Source organism: Lagopus leucura, unplaced genomic scaffold (assembly GCF_019238085.1).
Source record: "Lagopus leucura isolate 7727_CA_CO unplaced genomic scaffold, USGS_WTPT01 Super-Scaffold_100009, whole genome shotgun sequence".
NCBI classification, from domain to species: Eukaryota; Metazoa; Chordata; class Aves; order Galliformes; family Phasianidae; genus Lagopus; species Lagopus leucura.
In genome coordinates this window covers 3,337,612-3,356,360 of record NW_024962266.1, presented here as the reverse complement: position 1 = coordinate 3,356,360, position 18,749 = coordinate 3,337,612, and the positions used below count along the sequence as shown (strand labels likewise).

Sequence of the window (18,749 nt, the reverse complement as noted above, 5' to 3'; positions counted from 1 at the left end):
CAGCTGCATTAGAAACGTTCTGTAATACTTCAGCTGTGTGTATTTAAGTGTTGGTGATTTTTAGTTAACGTTTGCCCTAGCCTAGCTTATTTAAAAATGGTGGCTTTGGAAAAACTGAATTTAATCCTCATTGACTTGCATGGTAGTTGTTTGCAGTTGCTTTGGCTCATTGTACTTCTGTGTATCTGGCATAAAAACCCTGGGACTGTCGTCATCTCTTCAGCATGCAGAAGAGCATCGCTAGCACTAAAGTGGCTTTTTATCAGTACGCTTTATGTTCAGTTGCTTGCAAAATTCAGTAGTTCCCTATAGGTTTTTCTCATCATTAGTGTTAATTAAGCTAGGTTCCCCTGAATACATGTATGAACAGAAGATATTTAGTAGAATAGTGTGTCCCTAGCTACATGGTCTTACTGACAAAGTTAGAAGAGATTTTTAGGTTGTATTTAGAGGATATTATGTTCAAGGTTGCTTCCCTTCAAAACAGAGGGGATCTTGATTTTGAAAGTTAAGCTGCTGTTGGAGGCACTGTCTCATAGAGTAACATATTCTCCTGTTGAGTTTTAAAAAGGAATAATTCTATTTTATCTAGCGATGAGAAGGCATGAAAGTAGCTTTGTTGGTTTTGATTTTGGAACCGAGATGGAACTAAACCTACCAAACCTCCTCAATTTCAATTCAGAATGAATTGGGAGTATTACTAAGTGGCATCTATTAGAACTGATGGCATTTCATTACACATAAAAGGATTTTTGTAAGCATGAAATGGGCCCAAAACTAGCTCTAATGACATTACTTAGTCAACTTGGTACCTTTATATACCTTTCTTTGAAACAGAGCAGAATAAAACTCCAGACTAATGTGGCTGTGAGAAGGATACTGAGTGTGACTGCAGCATGGTTGGTGCTATAATGTCTTCATAAGAGCCCAGAGCTGAGGACTCACCTTCTCTGGGCAGTGCAGACTTCAGTAAACAGTGATGTCCTTCCCTGTTTGTTCCCTAGCTGATGGAAACTGTTACAGGGAAAAGTAGATAATGGACAGGTGAAGAGCTGGCACTCCACTGCCTTGTTTCTGTGTTGCAAATAGACTCCTAAGCAGAGCTCTACTTGAAAACAATTTAATTGTGGAGGAGCAGTTGCAGGTGAGGCTACCTGAGATGTGTTCTAACATCTGTGTCCAGCATATCCCCAAAAGCTCCAAGAAATGGGATCAAACCCAAAACCCTGTGCTTTTGATGGGAAAATGTGCCGTTACCAACGGCTCAATAGTCTGGGTTTTTGGTCAACATCATCCCTTCTCATACTCCTACAGTGGTGAGGAGAGATGTCATTGTAACAGGACTGCTGAACCCTGATGGTAGTGATCTTAAGACGACAGTGGGCTTCTGGGTCTGCTGCTTTGCCCCTCACTGGAGGTGCATGTGAAGAAATTGTCTCTCAATTCTAGCAAGTCCAGCAGAGATGGACCTGAAGCCTTGCTGTGTCCTCTGTCTATGGCCTTGGTTCAGATCCAGATCTACCTTATAAACTGTTGTGGCAAGTTGACTGCAACTGCTGGAGTCAAACAGCAAAAAAAAAAACCCCAAAACTGTGAACCCTCTAGCATGTAGCTCCTGTCTTTCATGATCTCCACTGAGTGAGACTTTTCTGGGCTGAGTTCCTGCTGTTCTGCAACTTCCAAGCATTTCTGAACTTGGTTCTTAGTACTGTTCTGATCATGGACAGAGACTCTTGCCTTGGACAGAGAGAAGCATCTAAATGTGTTTCTTTATGAAAAGTGATATACTTAATTTTGGACGGGAATGCTTGCTTTGTAGAGCAGATTGCCTTTGCTAGAGGAGGCATAGGTTAAAATAGAGATCTGTGTGCAACAGTTACAACAGATGTTCAGCTTTCTTTTTTTCCTGAAACTCAGGATACACAGTATCAAAGGGATCCCAAAATCCAATATTTCTGCCAGTTTTCCTGGCAGGTTTGCTGTGAACAGAATGGTAATAACTCTAGGCACCAAGTGAGCTTCAGCACTCTTTGAGTGATGGAGCTCTTAGGCGTGGGAAGTAAATGATAACTACAGTTATGATCAGGGAATAAGGAAGGCTTTCTCAAGTTACTGGCTCATTCATTTTTATGCATCAATTTTCATGTAATTTCATTCTTTGGGCAGTTGGGACCAAAGGCTGTCATGCGCTGATGGACTTTCGTTTAATTAGCTGGGCTGTATGCTCTCTTTCCATTCTTTCTGTCCACTTCAAGTTTCCTTTCTGCTGGGTGGGACGTGTGACTGAGATTACTGAAATGATCCTTCTGGTTTCAACTTTGACTTGAACGTTCCACAGAACTTATCCATACTGCCTTCCCAAATGAGAATAAATGAAGCAGGAGGAGTGCAAAAGCCCCAAACTGTGATTCCAAGTCATATACAGATTATATTAAAACCTAAATAAAATTATCTTGACTTTTGGCATAGGGGTTTGTGGGCACATTTGACAGGACAAGAGGCTTAAGTTGTGCCAGAGGATGTTCAGGTTGAATATTGGGAAAAATTTCTTCTCTCAAAGAGTGGTGAGGCATTGGCACAGGCTGCCCAGGAGGAATGTGTTGTGATTGCCATCCCTGGAGGTGTTTCAGAACCATGAAGAGGGAGCACTGAGGGACGTGGTCAGTTGGCATGGTGGGGATGAGTTGGGGTTGACTTGGTGGTCTTAGAATCATCAAGGTTGGAAAAGACCTCTTTCTGTGGAAGTGGCAGATGCTGATGAATGACGACTTCATTTTGTACTTGATGCTCATACACCTGCTTAACATCTTTGTGTCCTGATTGTCTGCTTGGGCCTGCTTTGTGGTGGATGTTTCATTATATTGTCTTCTGTTTGGGTTACTCTGTGGCCTAGTAAAGAACAGATCAAGCAGCCTACAGAATCCACTGTGCCAGCGTGGCATTAGGTGAGGAAGGTGCATGAAAGTCACCACTTGAAGCAAATGAATGTATGGATAGTAAAACTAACCTCTGCTATTGGTTAAAAGGCTCTGTTCTACTACTATATTTAGAGCTTTGTGCCCTGCAGGTTGCCTTCTGGGATGTCTCATCCACCAAAATTAGTTTTTCATCAGACTTCTGTTAGACTTGAATGCGATCCATTAAGAGGCCTTAATTGTGGTAGCTGAGACATCTTTGTCAGATTTGTCCTCTAATAAAGCTAATGTTCTGGTAATCTATGGTTGTGTCTAACCCAGGTTGATGCAGTTCTTAAGGATGAAGATGTTTGCTTTCTGATGATAGAATCCATTAAGCAGAGTCTCGTTTATGTAGTTAACTTGTCTGTCTGTGTAACAGACTGTAGAATTGAAAGATGCTCTTTTTTTAAGAGGCCCTTCCTAAGATTTAGGGGCTGCAGTAACCTGAGGTTGCACTGTACTTGCTCAGTGTATATTTGGAAACACCCTTAGCAATACAGCAGTTCAGCTGGGCAAAATGTTCAGTTGAGGGTCTGTGTGTGTTCCTGTGGCACAGGTCAAGGATTTAGGGGCAGCAAGGTGTCACTAATGCAACGGTTGCTTTATAATTAAAAACCAAAAAATAATTTTTCTTATGCACAGCTTTAGCATAATGGCTTTTTGATACTGAGACTTGATTGCTTTGTCTCAGTAATCTTTGTTTTTATATGTGACAGCATTTCGTCTTTGAGGTGATGGAGTGCAAAATATGAGCACTGCCTGAACGTAGCTTTGTTTTTAGAAGCTACAAATTAGTATGCTAGTGCACACTTAGTGACACTAATTACATTGCCTTAAAATACAAGTCTGCTGTAAAAACAGTCTTTAAGGAATGGGATATTAATACCAATTTCTATATTGGTCCCAGGTGCCAAACAGTCTGCAGGGCTGCTCATGGATTGGGTCGTAACCTAAATTTCTAATCTCTTGACTTCGGTGTCGGAAATAAGCAAGGAGGCTGAAAGCAATAGGATGTGGGACAGGATATCCTTCAGATTCTGGGGAGTGGAAGCGCAAAGTGAGAAAGACTGAAAGCGAAAACTGCAGTTCCTTCTTCCCTCCCACCAGTTAACTTCCCCCCCCAAATTGGAGAGCAATTTTCCAGATTGCTGTTGAATGTGGAACTGGAGATGTAGAAATAGAAACAGCACCATATTAGGTAGAAAGTGGAATTGAAAGGATTTGGTATATTCAGTCAGAAAACTATATATAGTCCCATGGGGAGGGAGGGACTGAGACGTATGCTTTCTGGAAATGGCAACTGCTGCAGTCTCAGATTCTGTTACTGAGTCAGGACTTAAGATTGTAGTGGTGATTGTGGCATGTGTATATGTACAGTGTTCATTACCAGTGTCAGGTTCCCTTTGGCACAGTCGTGCTGTGCAGCAGCAAGGATCAGGTGGTGTGTGTGTGTGTGTGTGTGTTAGTGTTAAAGTGGGGGTGTGGGGAACCAAAGATCTGTTCTTCATCTGTTCCAAATCAGTCTTCTGGCAAAGTGCTTTCCACTTCTAATATGAAGTGGTTCACCACCACTTTTGCTGTCACTTTGTTCTTAAACACTGTGGCTTTGTACACCCTGCTTGTCCCTTCCCTCAACCTTCTGTTTCCAAAGCGAAAGCCTCAGCCTTTCTGGCATTCCTCCTGTAAGGGAGCTGCTCCATCTCTTTAATCCCTCCAATTGCCCATCTGTATGCATTCTCTAACTCTGGTGCATCATCCAGGGATGAGGCGAACACAACCACGTGCACCATCAGGATGCAAATGTAGCAAGGCTTTATGCAGTAGTAAAAATGGGGAATACTCATTCTTCACTGTTTTCCCCATAGGTCTACCTTCAGTACTAAGCCAAGGTCCAAGATGTGTTTCAGAAGCAATTTATTTCATAATTCCATTTGTTAGCTGCAAGTGCTCTCCAAGGTCGTTGGCTTTAGAATTAAAATGAAGAAGTTGATTTATAATCTCAGAGATTGAGAATAAAGAGAAGCAGCAGAGAAACCAGAACTCTTGAGAATGCGTTTGCTTTCCACTGACTGTTAGTGGTACTTCCAGTAGATGCCAGTTGCTTAGCTTAGGAGAAAGAAAGCAGTGATTTGGGAATTGGAAATATCTCTTCTGTTTTCCCTAGAAGAAAGCAATCACTTACTCTGAATTTGATTTTTTTTTGTACATAAATTCTGTTGCACATTGATAAATCATTTTTTGAAAAACCCAGGAGTTCTTGCATCCCCAGAAGATTCCTTACAAAAATTCAGATAGTTGGAAATAAGGAGTTTTAAAAGTGCTGTTCTAAGTGGAGGAGAAAAAGCAACTGTTAATGATTCCTAATATGCACAAATGTGAACAGCAAGGATCACTGCCAGTCCAAAAGGGAACTTCACTGGATGTGTTCCCCTTTGAGATGCTCTAAATGTGGCTTACCTCCACTGCTGCTTCCTCAAGTATAGAAAATAATGATAGAAACCACACTAGTGAAATCACCTGTGTTTTCTTCTCATTCCTCGTGCTCTGCTGTGACATCTCATGCTTCCTTGCTTGTTTTTCAGGCAGTTGTATGTTAGATTAAGCACGCAGAGCAGTAAGTAGCCATCTTTTTGGCCAGCGTGGGGCTACTTCTGATGCTGTCAGTCTAGAGGACAGTCTCCCATCCCTGGAGGTGGTTGCTTCCAGCTAGGGCTGAGATAGGTTTGTAGCTCCAGCACTGCTGTTCCCTCAGCCCTCCCCAGCACATTGTTGGTCCCACGTTAGGTCTAGTTATAACAGCGCTGCCAAAACCCTCGGCTCTTCTTTCAGAAGGGCATTAACATCCAGCACACGAGCGCTTCCTGCCTTGTGTTGGCTCGCTGGTGGCCTCTTGCTGCACATGAAGCAGATGCTAACTGCTGCATGTGCTGTGCTCTGGCTGCTTGCTTTGCTGAGTGATGGCCTTTTTTGACAAAAATGACGGTTATTTCCTATTACCCGATTGCATGTTATTGTTGTACTAATGGCTAAAACTTGATTTATTTATGTAAATTTGCCTATAGAAACGTGTCACCTGAAAAGCAGGCTGTTGTTTTTCAGAGCTAGCCCCATTGTGTCTTTTGGCAATATGTAAAACTGAGTTCTCCTGTGAATTTTCATAAAGATAAACATGCGCATAAGGCACAGCTTATATTGAAACAAAAAGATTTGAGACAGTAAGTGACAGGAATACCAGTGAGCTAGTTAAGTGCAAATGAGCCTTGCTTAATACTAAACATGTTTAGAAGACTTGTAGGAAAAAGTGTGGCAATGGCTGCTGCTGTGCAAATGGGGCTGTTTGTCCTAATCCTGATCAGTGAGGGGGGAAACAGAGCTCTGCAAATATTAGCAGTGATTTTGCATAGTGAATAATCTGCTCCATTAGTTACTTAGATTGTTGATATTTTTCTTTTCCAGCCGCTTAGGAAAATCTGATTGTCAGAAAGCTGGGATGCTTTTTCTGCCAGCACTGCGTGTATGTTATGGAGGGCAGGATGAGATGCTGTTAGCTTTGCTGTTTTGGCTTTGCCTGCCTTCCTCATAGACACCAAACACATCTGTGCAGGTGGTGCTTCATTTCTGCATCAGTTTTCTCCCTGCAGTGTCTTTGATGCTGTTTGAAGGTCGCAGGTCTCACAATCTGTTTTGGTGGTTGATGCTTTTTATTATTTTTTTTTAATGGTATGCTAACTTTTACAGACATATTGAAATGCTCATTTGTTATGTCTATGGTATATCTTTTAATAAAAAAAAAATAGAACTAATGCTAGAGAAGGAAACTACCCGAGGTGAGACAGTGTTCTATTCCAGTAACTTGGCTTTTCACCAGACATTGTAATAAATTATTTTTTCTGCAGTAGCAGAAGGCTGAAGGTATAAATTGAGTCCAGGCAGATGAATTGCTGCCATCAGTTTAGTTGTGCTCTACCTGAATCCACGGGGCAGCAAGCAGGAGCCGAGACTGCAGTTCAATTAAGACGGTTGTACAAGTAAATCCCTTCTTTTGTTAGGTGTGCTTTCGATTATACAATTCTCACATAGAGCAGAGTGAGCTGACAAGACAAGTCTGGAACAATGCTTTTGTTCTGGCAGTTTAGAAGGAGGTGAGGCCTGGGGACGTCTGGGGAGGAGAGAAGCAGCCTGGCTGCTTTACTGCTTGCTTTCTCTCTCCCGTTTTATATAAATAGATGCGTGCGCATCCACTTTATTCCCTTATTCCCCAGTCATAAGCACGTTCCTTTTCTTTGCCTTTCTTTGGGACTGTGATTTGGCAGGCTCGGCCTGACTCGCTCTATCTCTCCTGTAGCTATCAAGCAGTGGTGGAGGAACTGTCTCCTGCAGTGCTTTGGGGAATTTTAGGCACCTGAGTTAAAAGGCCAAGTTACGAGCTGCTTCATTGAATTACTGCATATCGTCAGGCAGCATATCAAAAGTCCTTCGTCTCCATAGTTTAAAAATAACTTGATGATATCTCTCCTCTACAAGGATTTGAAAACTCTGTTGGCATTTGAAGTTCTCTTCCCTTGAAAGCAGTGCAGTGCCTTCAACTGCTCAGCTGTGGCAAGGGGTAAGAAATGCGAGCTGTGGCAGCTGTGAGTGCTGCCTGAAGAGCCCTCTTCTCTTATAATTGGTTTGTCACTTTCTGACTGTAGAAAGGTACCATAAGTACCCCTGCTCAGGATTTTTCAGACTACATGAGTGTGAAATCCGCTCAGCTTAAACTAGGTGTTCTCTGCTGTCACTAAGAATGTGCTGTCTGGTTCACAAATGCTTCTTAAGAGATTCTGATACGGACAGTGGAGATTGAAATTAATTATTGAATGGCAAGCAATGGAAGATTGCTCAGGTGGGAGTCTTGAGAAGAGCTGGTGACTCGTCATAGCAACATAGACACTGAGAGTAGATGCTACTTCAACCTTCTTTCTAGGAGTAGCACCAAATTTTAATCTCTCTGACAGTGATGCTCCTGAACCTAGGTAGGTGTCTGCACACATCTGTCCTGCCACACCTTGTGCAACTTGGGCTACAGGCTGGTAAGAAGCTACTTCTAGAAAAGAGATTTACTTCTGTGGCTACTAGATGTTAAATATGTTTCTTTCAAGCCCTTCCAAACAGTGGAAATAGCAGTGAATTGAGCTGTGTATACCCTGTTGCCTGCCTTCCCCTCAGACGTATGTCATGTACAACCGCAGGCTTTTCTCATTTGCAGCTTAACTTTGTTATAAGGTGACTGCTTTTACTTGCTGCTTTGTTGATATCTATTACAAACTTGCCCTGCAGTTCAAGAAAATAAGTGCCTCTGTTTCCAAGAGCAACCCTAAGTGGAAGTCATAGCATGTGTGTGTTTTACAGTATTGATGATATACGTCTCAACCCTCTGTTGCTGCTTAAGGAATTTAGAGGGCCTTTTCCAGACGTTCTGATTTGCTCTGCATTAATACATAGAGTTCACCAAGCTGCTGTACAGAATTGCTGAAGGATGGAGCAGTGCATCCAAAATAAATCAATGGGCAGGCATCCTGCAGCATCTTGTTTGTAGGCCGTGCCGCTGAATGTAAAGCAAGTTTCCTGGGTGAGCCGTCAGCTGTGATGTTTGGGTACCTTGTAACGTAGCTGGTGTAGTTGAACTGAAAAACCTTCAGAGCATCTGAACAGAAGTTCATTTTGTAGAACGAAAAGTGGATGTGCTTGGAGGGCATGATTAGAAAACTGTGCTTGAGAGCAAGAACTCTGTGGTTGGTACCACACATTATATGGTGCTCTGTGCAGCATATTTGCTAACTGCAGTCTTAAGAAGGCTTATTACCTGCTCTGCCATACTGAAATGTACTTACCAGCAAGGTATTTTATTATCTGAATATGTGTCATGTGATTCTCAGTCTGTGCTTTTCTTTCCTAGTATTGAGTTTGACCGGGACTGTGACTACTTTGCCATCGCTGGGGTGACAAAGAAGATTAAAGTCTATGAATATGGTACAGTCATTCAGGATGCAGTGGATATTCACTACCCTGAGAATGAAATGACCTGTAATTCCAAAATCAGGTAGGCACTGACTTTGCATTTACACTCAGACTGCCTTTTCCACTAGCTTGCTTGTGTATTGGTTTGGTTGGTTTGGTTTTGTTTTTTTTTTTTTTTTTTGCTTTCTTTATCTGCCGTCAATAATACTTGGCTGGGAGGGAAGGGGTGGAAAGCAAGATCTGGCAGAGAGCTTGCTGTGTATTCTGGGTGGGACGACATGGGACTAAGCACTCCTGCTCAAGTATGCTGGGCCCAAGTATTCAGAAAAAGCAGCTTATGGTAGTGAGGAGCCTTCGTGTTCTTTGCAAATGCTGTTGGATATCCACTTGGGTAAAAGGAGAGTAAAACCTGAGTTGTGGATCTACGGGCAATGTCAGAGCTTATACAGATAACTTTTGTCCCCAGTTCCTTATAACAGCCACCAATTCATTTGTGCTCTTCTACTCATTGGTAAGATCCCCTCCATTGCAAAAAAAGGTTAATGATCCCCAGGAAACGTGCCTCATTTGCACCTTCTGCCCATGAATTTACATTTGCCTGATGGGCCTCATGATGTTGAGCTCTAGGGAAAAAGTCTTGCATGATCTTTGTACTTCTGTTGTTACTGTCACTGTTTATTTTTTAATCCCTGTAAGTGACTTAAGCCAAAAGAAGTGTAGCCTATCTCACAACTTCTATCAAAAGAATCCAGCTAACGTAACTTTAAAAAATCCCAATTCAAAAATTCGATTGAAGTTCAAAAGTAAATAATGGAAGCAATCATGTCAATACAGCACATTAATGGAAGTCTTCAGCATCTCATTTGTTTTGATTCACTACTCTACGTTTTGAAAGCAGTAAAGCACCTTACAGAAGTGTGAACAACATATTTGTTTTAGACAGCAGTCCAGTTCCTACCCTAACAGAAATAGTAACGTTTGCAGGTCTGTAGCAAAAGATGGTCGTTTTGTAGTTAGTATATTTCATGAAATAGATCAATTGCTGTTGTGTCACTTACGGTGATTGCTGTGTATGCGTGTGACTGTTCTCTGAAGGAGATATAAATGCAACTGCTCAGGGGCTGGCTTTCAGGACTTTCTGACACGAGCGTTGTTGGGTGAATGTGTTCTTTGTGGGCTGGGCAGCATACAAATATAATAGGCAGTCTGCCTGTGCAGCTGTGTGTTTGTATGATGCTTGTTTATGTAAATGCACCTGTTTGTTTGGAATGATCCCTTCATGACCAACTATTGGATTTCTTCTTCATTCTCTTACCTGTCTCCTTTTCACAGCATTGATATTTAGATCAGTGTCATTCAGCTGTCCCTTCCCACTCTGATTTATCGCCTGTTTGGAGCTGAATATAAATAATATAAGAGAATCCTGTATTGATAAACCATACTACTGACAGAGCTTGAGTTTGTGAAATGCTCTGCTTTTTTGGCCAAGTCGTAGCAGAGTTCACATTGTTCAGCTTCATTGTTCTGAAGAGAAGAGTAGAATAATAGGAGAACAATCTAGCAGAGCTAATTACTACCTCTTGCCTTAATTAGAAGGGGGAAAGTAATGCGAATTTGGTGCTTTGCTGTCCGAGTCTACTTCCCAACGTACTGCTTCACATTTGATAGGAATCTGCCCCGACAGTCCTGCCAGGCATTAGGTAATTGTTTGTTCTCCCTTCCCTGGCAGCTGCTGGTGAGGAGAGCTGCATTAGCACATTCACTGATGTTACTCTTGTCAGCTTTGTGCTCCAGACAAGACACTACTTGCATTCAGCATTTCTTTTCCTTTTCACATCTCATGCACGTATATACATATATATATGTGACAATGCAAATGTACTGTCCTCTGACACTCTGCCTCAGCAGAGATGGACAGGGTCCTCTTCATTCATTTACCTGCCCTAGTTTCTCTCTTTCCTTCCAAAAAATGCTCTTTTTTTTTTTTCTTTTTCCATTGGCACCTTCACATTATATCAACCTTCCTTCGGCATGTGGGTGCTTTTGGTTTTGACAAATAAAGTTAGGCTGTCAGTCAAATGCATCCCTGCTATATCCATTAGCTGTGCTGCCAGTCACTGGTCCTGGGGCTCTCTGTCACAGTGTAAAACAGTATAATAATTTGCTATTCTGAAGTGATGTAGCTTGAGGGAGAAGTTATAGGAAGGAAGACTGTAATCTCATTACAGAATATTGCAGTATGCTGAAGTCATGCCTGCATTACGGTAAAAAAAAAAAAAAAAAAAAAAAAAAAAAGCTTTGGCTTAAGGCTGTTTCATCTTAATTTGGGTAGAAATACAGCATCTTCCAAAGGCTTATTCTACCTCCTCACTAATGCTGTTCTATTACCAGGGACAAACATATCTCTGCAGCTCTGCATGGGTGGCACCTCTCTTGCCTGCTGTCTTGGATGGGTTTTGGGGCTCTGTCTGGTGCTGCCACTGAAAAATCCATTTGCTGTCGGGCTGCCTTTGGGAAGCTTTATGTCCTAGCTGGTTATAGTAGGCCATTTAAAAAACAACAACAAAAAAAGCTACTGGTATAATGGTGATCTTGCAGAAGGCACAGCTCGTAACATCCCTTCCCTCTGTGCACTGCACCAGGCCTGTCTGTCTGCAGGCAGTTTTGCTCTCCAAATCCACGTCATGGGAAGCTCACCCTAAATCGATCCTGGTTAACCTTGTTTGAGGCGATGATGCTGGGACATAAATCATGAGCTTAACACCAGTGACTCAGCTCTGGGGGAGCAGCGGCTCAGGCGGGCTTCCATCGAGCTGACAGGTGACAGCAGAGGCAAAGCCAAGCTCAGCCTGGTGCCAGGCCTGCTGTCCTCGAGCAGCTGGGGAGGGGAAGGCAAAGAAAAATGGGAAGGATGAGAAGGGCAGCCCTGGTTGAGGCTGGCAGCCCTGCCAGCATGGGTGTCTGCTGCAAGCTCGGGTCTCACCAAACCGCGATAGATTGTAGGCCTGCTTGGAGCAGAGCCCTGGCACCAGCTGTATCACAGCCTCTCTTCCTCTTTTCCAACTCCCTCTTTACACCCACCTGCTTCTTTAATGTGTTCCTTTTTCGTCGTCTGTGAGCTTTTCCTGATCTTTATTTTTTTTAAGAATGGGGAAGGAAGTTGGTGTGTCAGTTTTCTGGTAAACACGCATTGCGTCCCCCGGGAATGGCAGAGGCAGAATCTTCCAGGAAAAACACAAGATGACACATAAATCCTCATAAAAATCCCATTTACAGATTCATAGCTTCAGCACAAGAAACAAATCCTGGCATTGTGCAGGAGCTATAAACAGCACCGTGTGTGCTAATTATGATTTGCTGTGTCCCAGGCAGTAATCTGTAGCTCCCTCCAAGCAGGGGAGAGGTGGGAGAGGACCAGAGTGGGACGAGCAGCAAGCACAGCCCTCTTGTGATTTATCCAACAGGCAGAATGGCTGCTCTGCCATAGGCTGCAGCAGAAAGAGGAAAAAATAAGAGGGCTAGCACTCCAGGTGAAAGAAATTGGCTTTAGGCTTTGTTAATCCATAGTAGGTGATGTGCAAGCGTGGCTAGGTAAACACGCCTTTGAAATGCATGTTTAATATTCTGCATGCTCACCACTGTACGTGTTTGCAGCGTCTGTACTTCAGTGATAGATGTTACCACAAGCTGCCCAAATCGGCTGCATCTATTTAGTCAGCTGCAGTAAAAGCTTGGTTGTTGGTTTGTGTGTTTTTAGGAGGCTGCTGGTATTTTATTGTTCTCATTTTTTGGTGTCAATAAATCAAATGCACGATTGCTCTAGCCTAATAGTTTGCAGGTGTATTACTGTCAATTTTTAAAGTGTCGTTCAGTCCCCGCTGTTAAGCTTAAATTAAGCAAAAACTCAGTGTGGTGTTTTTCAGCTTAGTGGGCTATTTGGAGAGGTATGATCTTTGTTTATGCTGGAAAACTTCAAGGATGGTTGTTGGGCGTCTATATTTCTGCTGCAGAGAACAGAAACACCTGCAACTTCCATTAATTCCAGCTTCAAGGTAACTGCCTTATTTTGTAGTGAGATGTTTTTGTTTAAAAGTTTTTCTCTCTTAACCCCACAGGGGACTTTCTTTGGATTGATTAGCAAAAAAAAAAAAAATCTGGTTTTAATATTTGCTGTGATGCTGTTATTCTGTATGCCTCTGAAGTATTTGGTTAGTGCTGTTGCTCACAGGGGTGGACCCCAGAGTAACAGGTCGTTCCTTTAAAGGCATTTCTGCCCTCAAATTACTGGGCATTAGACTGGATCTGAAACATTTGGCACTCGAAAGCAGGTCAGCCCACAAGTAGTTTGTGCCTTATTAAAAGCTTGAGCTCCATCCAGTTGACACTTGGTAACTTCATTGTGGATTTGAGACTTTTCAGCCATAAAAACATTGGCTCATGAAAGAAACATCAGCGCAGCTGACAGCGCTCACTGAGCTGCCCACTCGTGTCACTGAACAAAATGAGCATACAGCTTCACAGGGTCGGGGATTTTGTGTGTCCGGACCAGATGCCAAGGTTAGAAGAGTGCTTCAGCAGGGGATAATTAGCTTTCAGTGAGACCTTCTCAGCAACTTTCTCCTAGCTAATCTCTTGGAAGGAAAGCTGTTATAAATTACAGCAGAGTAAACCTCTGATGCAACCGTTGCACTGTTTGTGGTCGAAAGAACAAAGTGAAAACTGAGAAGTATGGCCACTAGTATTTAAAATAAGAGATGACCTTCACAACCCCCCATTAATTATGCAGTATCTCTGCCCTAGGTATCTATCTTTTATATCATACATCATAGCCTCCGGGTTTCAGTTTTTCCCCTGTATGTGGCTGCAGGCCATCCGAAGGTTGTCTACAGAAGGTCATTTCTATATACTCCTGGGGTTTTTGTGCTTAACTCACCTGAGGACTGAGTAAGCTGCATTTTTGGCCCATCTCCCCTCTGCCCTTTCCCATTCGCAGTCTGGCTCACCCATGCATTTCTGAGTCTCGCTCAGTTTGTTATCCATGATAACGTCTTACAGGAACCCAAGAAGATAAAAGGCCTTCGAAATTTCAACAAAACTGCCTGTGTTGGGCATGGGAAAATGATCAGCCTCTCCTCAGTAGCATCTGCAGTACCATCCCAACACTCTGTAGATCCCAGAGAAGCCACGTGAAGGAGATAGCTGTAGGTGTGCTCAGAACAACTTGTTCTTCATCTCTTGGCAGCCTTTACTCTATTTTGATACAAAGAACAATTAGGTAAAAAGTGTCCTTTACCTGGAGAAGGAGCTGTCCTCTCAGTTCCAACCCTCAATTGCGCTCTACGAAAAGTTACTTTTGAGGCTTTAAATCATAAAGAAGCTCAAGTACTGTATGTCAAGGAGAACGCTCTGATTTCAGACTTTGTAAAGAGAGTTGGGTGGTGATGAGGAGGGAATTACAGCAGAGAGGTGGAACAAGATTGTCTTTGTCTTATTATGATCCTTTAATCATATTCCTTAAAAATGAAAGATTTATGGTGTGTGTGATTTAAAAGGTGTTAATTGAACCACTTAGTTGCTGCAAATCCCAAAACGTTTTTCACCTGTCAGCTCCTGTTTTCCCTCCCAGTCTATCCACAAATGGTTTCCAAGTGAGTGTTAACCCCTTGTTAACACTATCAGGATAAGTGGTGCAGAATGTCTAGCTTGGTCTTTGCTGTGCCAGATCTAATGGACATGCTTTAGAGCGCAGAAACCCTTCATTTTTCTCTGTTTATATTGATTGCTGTGATGATCTATTACTTCTTACAAGCCTGACATGCCTTACATCCTTAGGCATTCTTTGGTCTAGCGCATCTCAAACAGCACTGTTAAACTGACCTTTATATTTTTCTATCTACTCAGTTGTTCTAAAGTTTCATCATTAGGGGTGATTTATTATTATTGTTGTTATTATTATTATTATTATTATTATTATTTACACTATGTGGTTACACAGTTACCCTCTTCATAGTTCATTTCTAATCAGCCAGGCTGGCACCTGCCCATCTGCCTTTCTCTGCTCCTGCTGATGCTGCCTGTCTGACATGCTCTCAGAGCTGTCTGGATGGAAGAGTGCTTTTTCAGAGATTTGGCCCTGTGCTGCATTCTTTCTGCTCTTCTATGATGGCTAAACTTAGATATGTTTTTCTTAAGCTGTCTCCTTGAAGTTCTGGCTTGAATGAAGATAAGATGACGAGAGGAACAGGTTTAAACACACAGGTATGGTGCAGTGCCTGCCCCCTGCCAGTGCTTGGAGACTGCTCCCAGCCCAGGGCCTTGTGCTGTATCTTTAGGGCTGTGAGCTGCTGCTGCTTCTGTCAGTGGTCACCTGGTAGCAGGACTCCAGATGTCAGCCATGGTTATCTCTGGACTGCTGCAGTCCTTGGCGGGCAGTGCCTGCCAGCTGCATTTGGTCCACAGGGAGCCACTTCATTCTCAGAATGAAGCTTCAGGTAAATCATCGACTCAAGATTTGCCTTTGTGCTGGCACCCGGAGGTGGTAGCATGGACATAATGATGATATCTCCTTAATGATACATTTGGGGATGGTACCTACAAGGGCAGAAGACACGCTTTCTAATTAATGACTTATTCAGGAAAAGCATTGCCTGAGCAGTATTGCCTCAGCCCTTCATTTAGCACCTGGTGGTACAAGATAATGATTTATATGAAGTGAAACTTTGAAATTTCTGAATGTGAAGTTTTGCAAGTAGTAGATGGCTGTTGCAAGAAATAAATGTCCAAGAGTGAGAACAGGCTCTACGTTGGTAGAGGTGAGCACAAGGAGTGCAGCCGTGCTAAAGGAAGTTGCCAGTAATGCACTGAGGAAGGAGAGTCCTGAAAGCTTTCTCTGAGCATTGCAGTGGTGCGAGAGATTTGTTGAAAACTGGTCCTGTTGGATGACTTGGTCTCTTTTTAAGTTAGATTAATGTGTACAGAAGAGCAAGGCAGAGCTAGAAGGCTTGGATCACTCAACGAAGTTTCCTGTTGATGCAAGCACTGACAGCATGTTATTTCTTTCACATATTTCTTTCAATTTGTTTTAGAAACCAGCTGGGTTTCTTGCTTCACATTACTCAAATAAACTTGTTGGTGCTACAGTTAAATAGCAGTCAGCTGAGATTAGTGGTTGGTACTTACAGTCCCCTTGTAGTTTTAAAATTGACACCCCCAGTAAATCTGAGCACTGTCAAGAGTAGGACACCAGAGCTGTGCTAATCAAAGAACAATGGTGTTTATATTTTTAAATTGCATTAACAAAGGAAAAGGATTTTCCCATATTCAAGTGCCCTATTCCTGAGGAAAACAGGATACAAGTGTACAGTGGAACCAAGAATTTGCCAAGGTAAAATACTCCCAAGTGATTCCATGCATCTGCACCATATTTCAAAGTGCAGCTGCAGTAATCAAAGGGGGACTAAAAAGTTATGCAATCCTGGACTTTTAGCTGTATTGTTGGTTAAAACTTGGTCCCGAGGCTGCCCTAATCTAGTTAACTGTGTCAGAGTGGCTTGACCTGCGTGAACTGGCCCTGTCAGTTCAGTTTCTGCTGCATGCGTAGCGGTTGATACCAACTGGTGTGCTTTTGTGCCAGATGGTCCAAAAATTGGTGAGCAAGTATTACAAATTTGCTTACCTCTGTCACATTTTCAGGAGGCAGAGCGGAGGCATAGTGCCAGAGCGATATGAATGTGACTTGGCAGTACTGTTGGTCCTGTTTTGTCTGCTAGCAGTTAGTTTGTCAGTGGAATTGTCATTTAGTTTTTATGCCTACTTAATTCCGTTAAGATATAAACCCATGCAATGCGCTTCCCAGTCAGCAGCATTTCCTAAATGGCCCATAGCAAGCAAACTGCTGTTTTCTTCTGCATAAGAAGTGGGCTTTCCACATTTGCTGATATTTGGAAATACTTTTTCAGAAGTTACAGGCTTATGTAAGTAGATATGTGTATACAGAACTATGTATGTGCCAGGGAGCAAGACTGTTTTGCCTTCTAGGCAGGCCTGTGCTTTGCATGTATAGCTTTTCTTAGGTAAGTAGTTATCTTTGTAGTAATAATAAAGTAGTAGCTATTGGTAAGAAGTTAGGTCATCAAACACTAAACTCTCTGTGAGAGTTTTTGAGGAATTAAAGCCAGGACAGTAGCTAAATTAGAGGTGAATGTATCCAAAAAATAACTAACTCAAATCCTAGCACTTTGCTTGCTTAAGTGATGTCATTCTGTCACTCACTCCTATATGATGTTTTTCTTTTAGCTTGTGGATGGAGGTTTGTTGTTACTGGTGGTTTCTGGTTTTGTTCTTTCTCAAGTGTTTCAGTGGCATGGACTGAATGTATCACAGAATCGTCTAGGTTGAAAAAGACCTTCAAGATCATCAAGTGTTGCACGCTTTTTAAAGTCTAATCACCTGACATATTGCAAGGTACGACTTAATGAAAATCTGACCTGGCTTTTTATTTTCTTTTTTTAAAGCTGTATCAGCTGGAGTAGTTACCACAAGAACCTGCTAGCCAGCAGCGACTATGAAGGCACAGTCATCCTATGGGATGGGTTCACGGGACAAAGATCCAAGGTCTACCAGGTAACATGTAATCAGCAAGCAACGCTTCTCTGCACTACAGACTGTGTCAAGGGAGCAGCGTTCAGATTGAGATGCTGCTTTTAGTCCAGCAGTAGGTGAAATAGATGCAGCTTCTGTTTGACAAATGTCTTATCCATGTGATGTTATTGAGCTGTCTTCCTCTGAGTGAGGCAGCTCTGTCTTGTCACAGTCGTGAGGCAGTTGATGTTTTCTTGCCACCAGTCTTGCTGCTGCTTCTAGGTAGGGAGTTTGCACAGGGAGAAATGAGTTCCTGGAACTTATTTGTCTCACCCTTCTTTAGAAACCTTTGTCTGGCTCTCTCCATACCTGCTCCACGTCTGTCTTTGTCAAAAGCCTTTTGTGAAATCCTGCAGTGATTACTGTTATGGGTCTTTGTAAAGCAGAAGAGCCAAATGCAGGCTTATGTAGCAAGCCTAGGAGAATGGAACTGTAGGCAGAAGGCTTCCCAGTACGGTCCTGTGCTCAGCAGAGCAGTGTGTGGATATGTGGACTGAGCTCAACAATTAGACCTATTTTTTGATAACTTTGTGGTACTTTGTCTTTTCATGCGATTTGAACACTTTTTTTCATTGAATGGATCTGAGAGCCTTGCGGTCAGAACAAGGAGGTTGGAAGTAAAGGTGGCCTGGTGTTGTGAGGTTGGAAGTGCTGCAGCGTGGTGTGTAGGTAGAACACTGTGTTGAAACTGGTCTGTGCAGGCAAGCCTTCAGTTCTTCTTTCTTGACAGTTCTACATAAGTTTTAATTCCTACTTAAAGCCTTGTTTACTTTTTTCATTGTTTTAGTCATTTACAATGTTTGTTCTCATTAATCCTGTACATATGTCAATTAAACAGAAATGGTGCTGGACAAAATCTTGTCTGTTTTCCTCCCATATACGTTTTGCATTTCTTTGAGACTTAGTAATGAGCCTAGAGAGGACCCAGCTGTTGCTTGTGTTAAAACAAACTAATTTTGCTTCCTATTGGATCACTTGAATTTTTGATTTAGATTTACAAAGATAAAGGCACACACACTGACATCTGCCTCACGTGTATTAGAAATCCTTTAGTGACTTTGTCCTGGCGAGCTTTTCATGTTATCATCTTGTTTATAGGCTTTAAACAAAGGGTTTGACTGAATTTCAGGTTTCATTCAGCGCAGTGCTTTT

General features: G+C 42.4%; 1 protein-coding gene across 1 annotated transcript in view; it reads left to right on the top strand.

Annotated features, from left to right (window-relative positions):
• The window catches only part of COP1 (COP1 E3 ubiquitin ligase), a 145,032-nt gene that overhangs the window by 61,043 nt on the left and 65,240 nt on the right, over window positions 1-18,749 (top strand). The window contains exons 13-14 of the mRNA XM_042873549.1: window positions 8,896-9,039; window positions 17,471-17,579. Coding sequence (XP_042729483.1) covers window positions 8,896-9,039; window positions 17,471-17,579 — 253 coding nt within the window. The remainder of the gene's footprint in view (window positions 1-8,895; window positions 9,040-17,470; window positions 17,580-18,749) is intronic.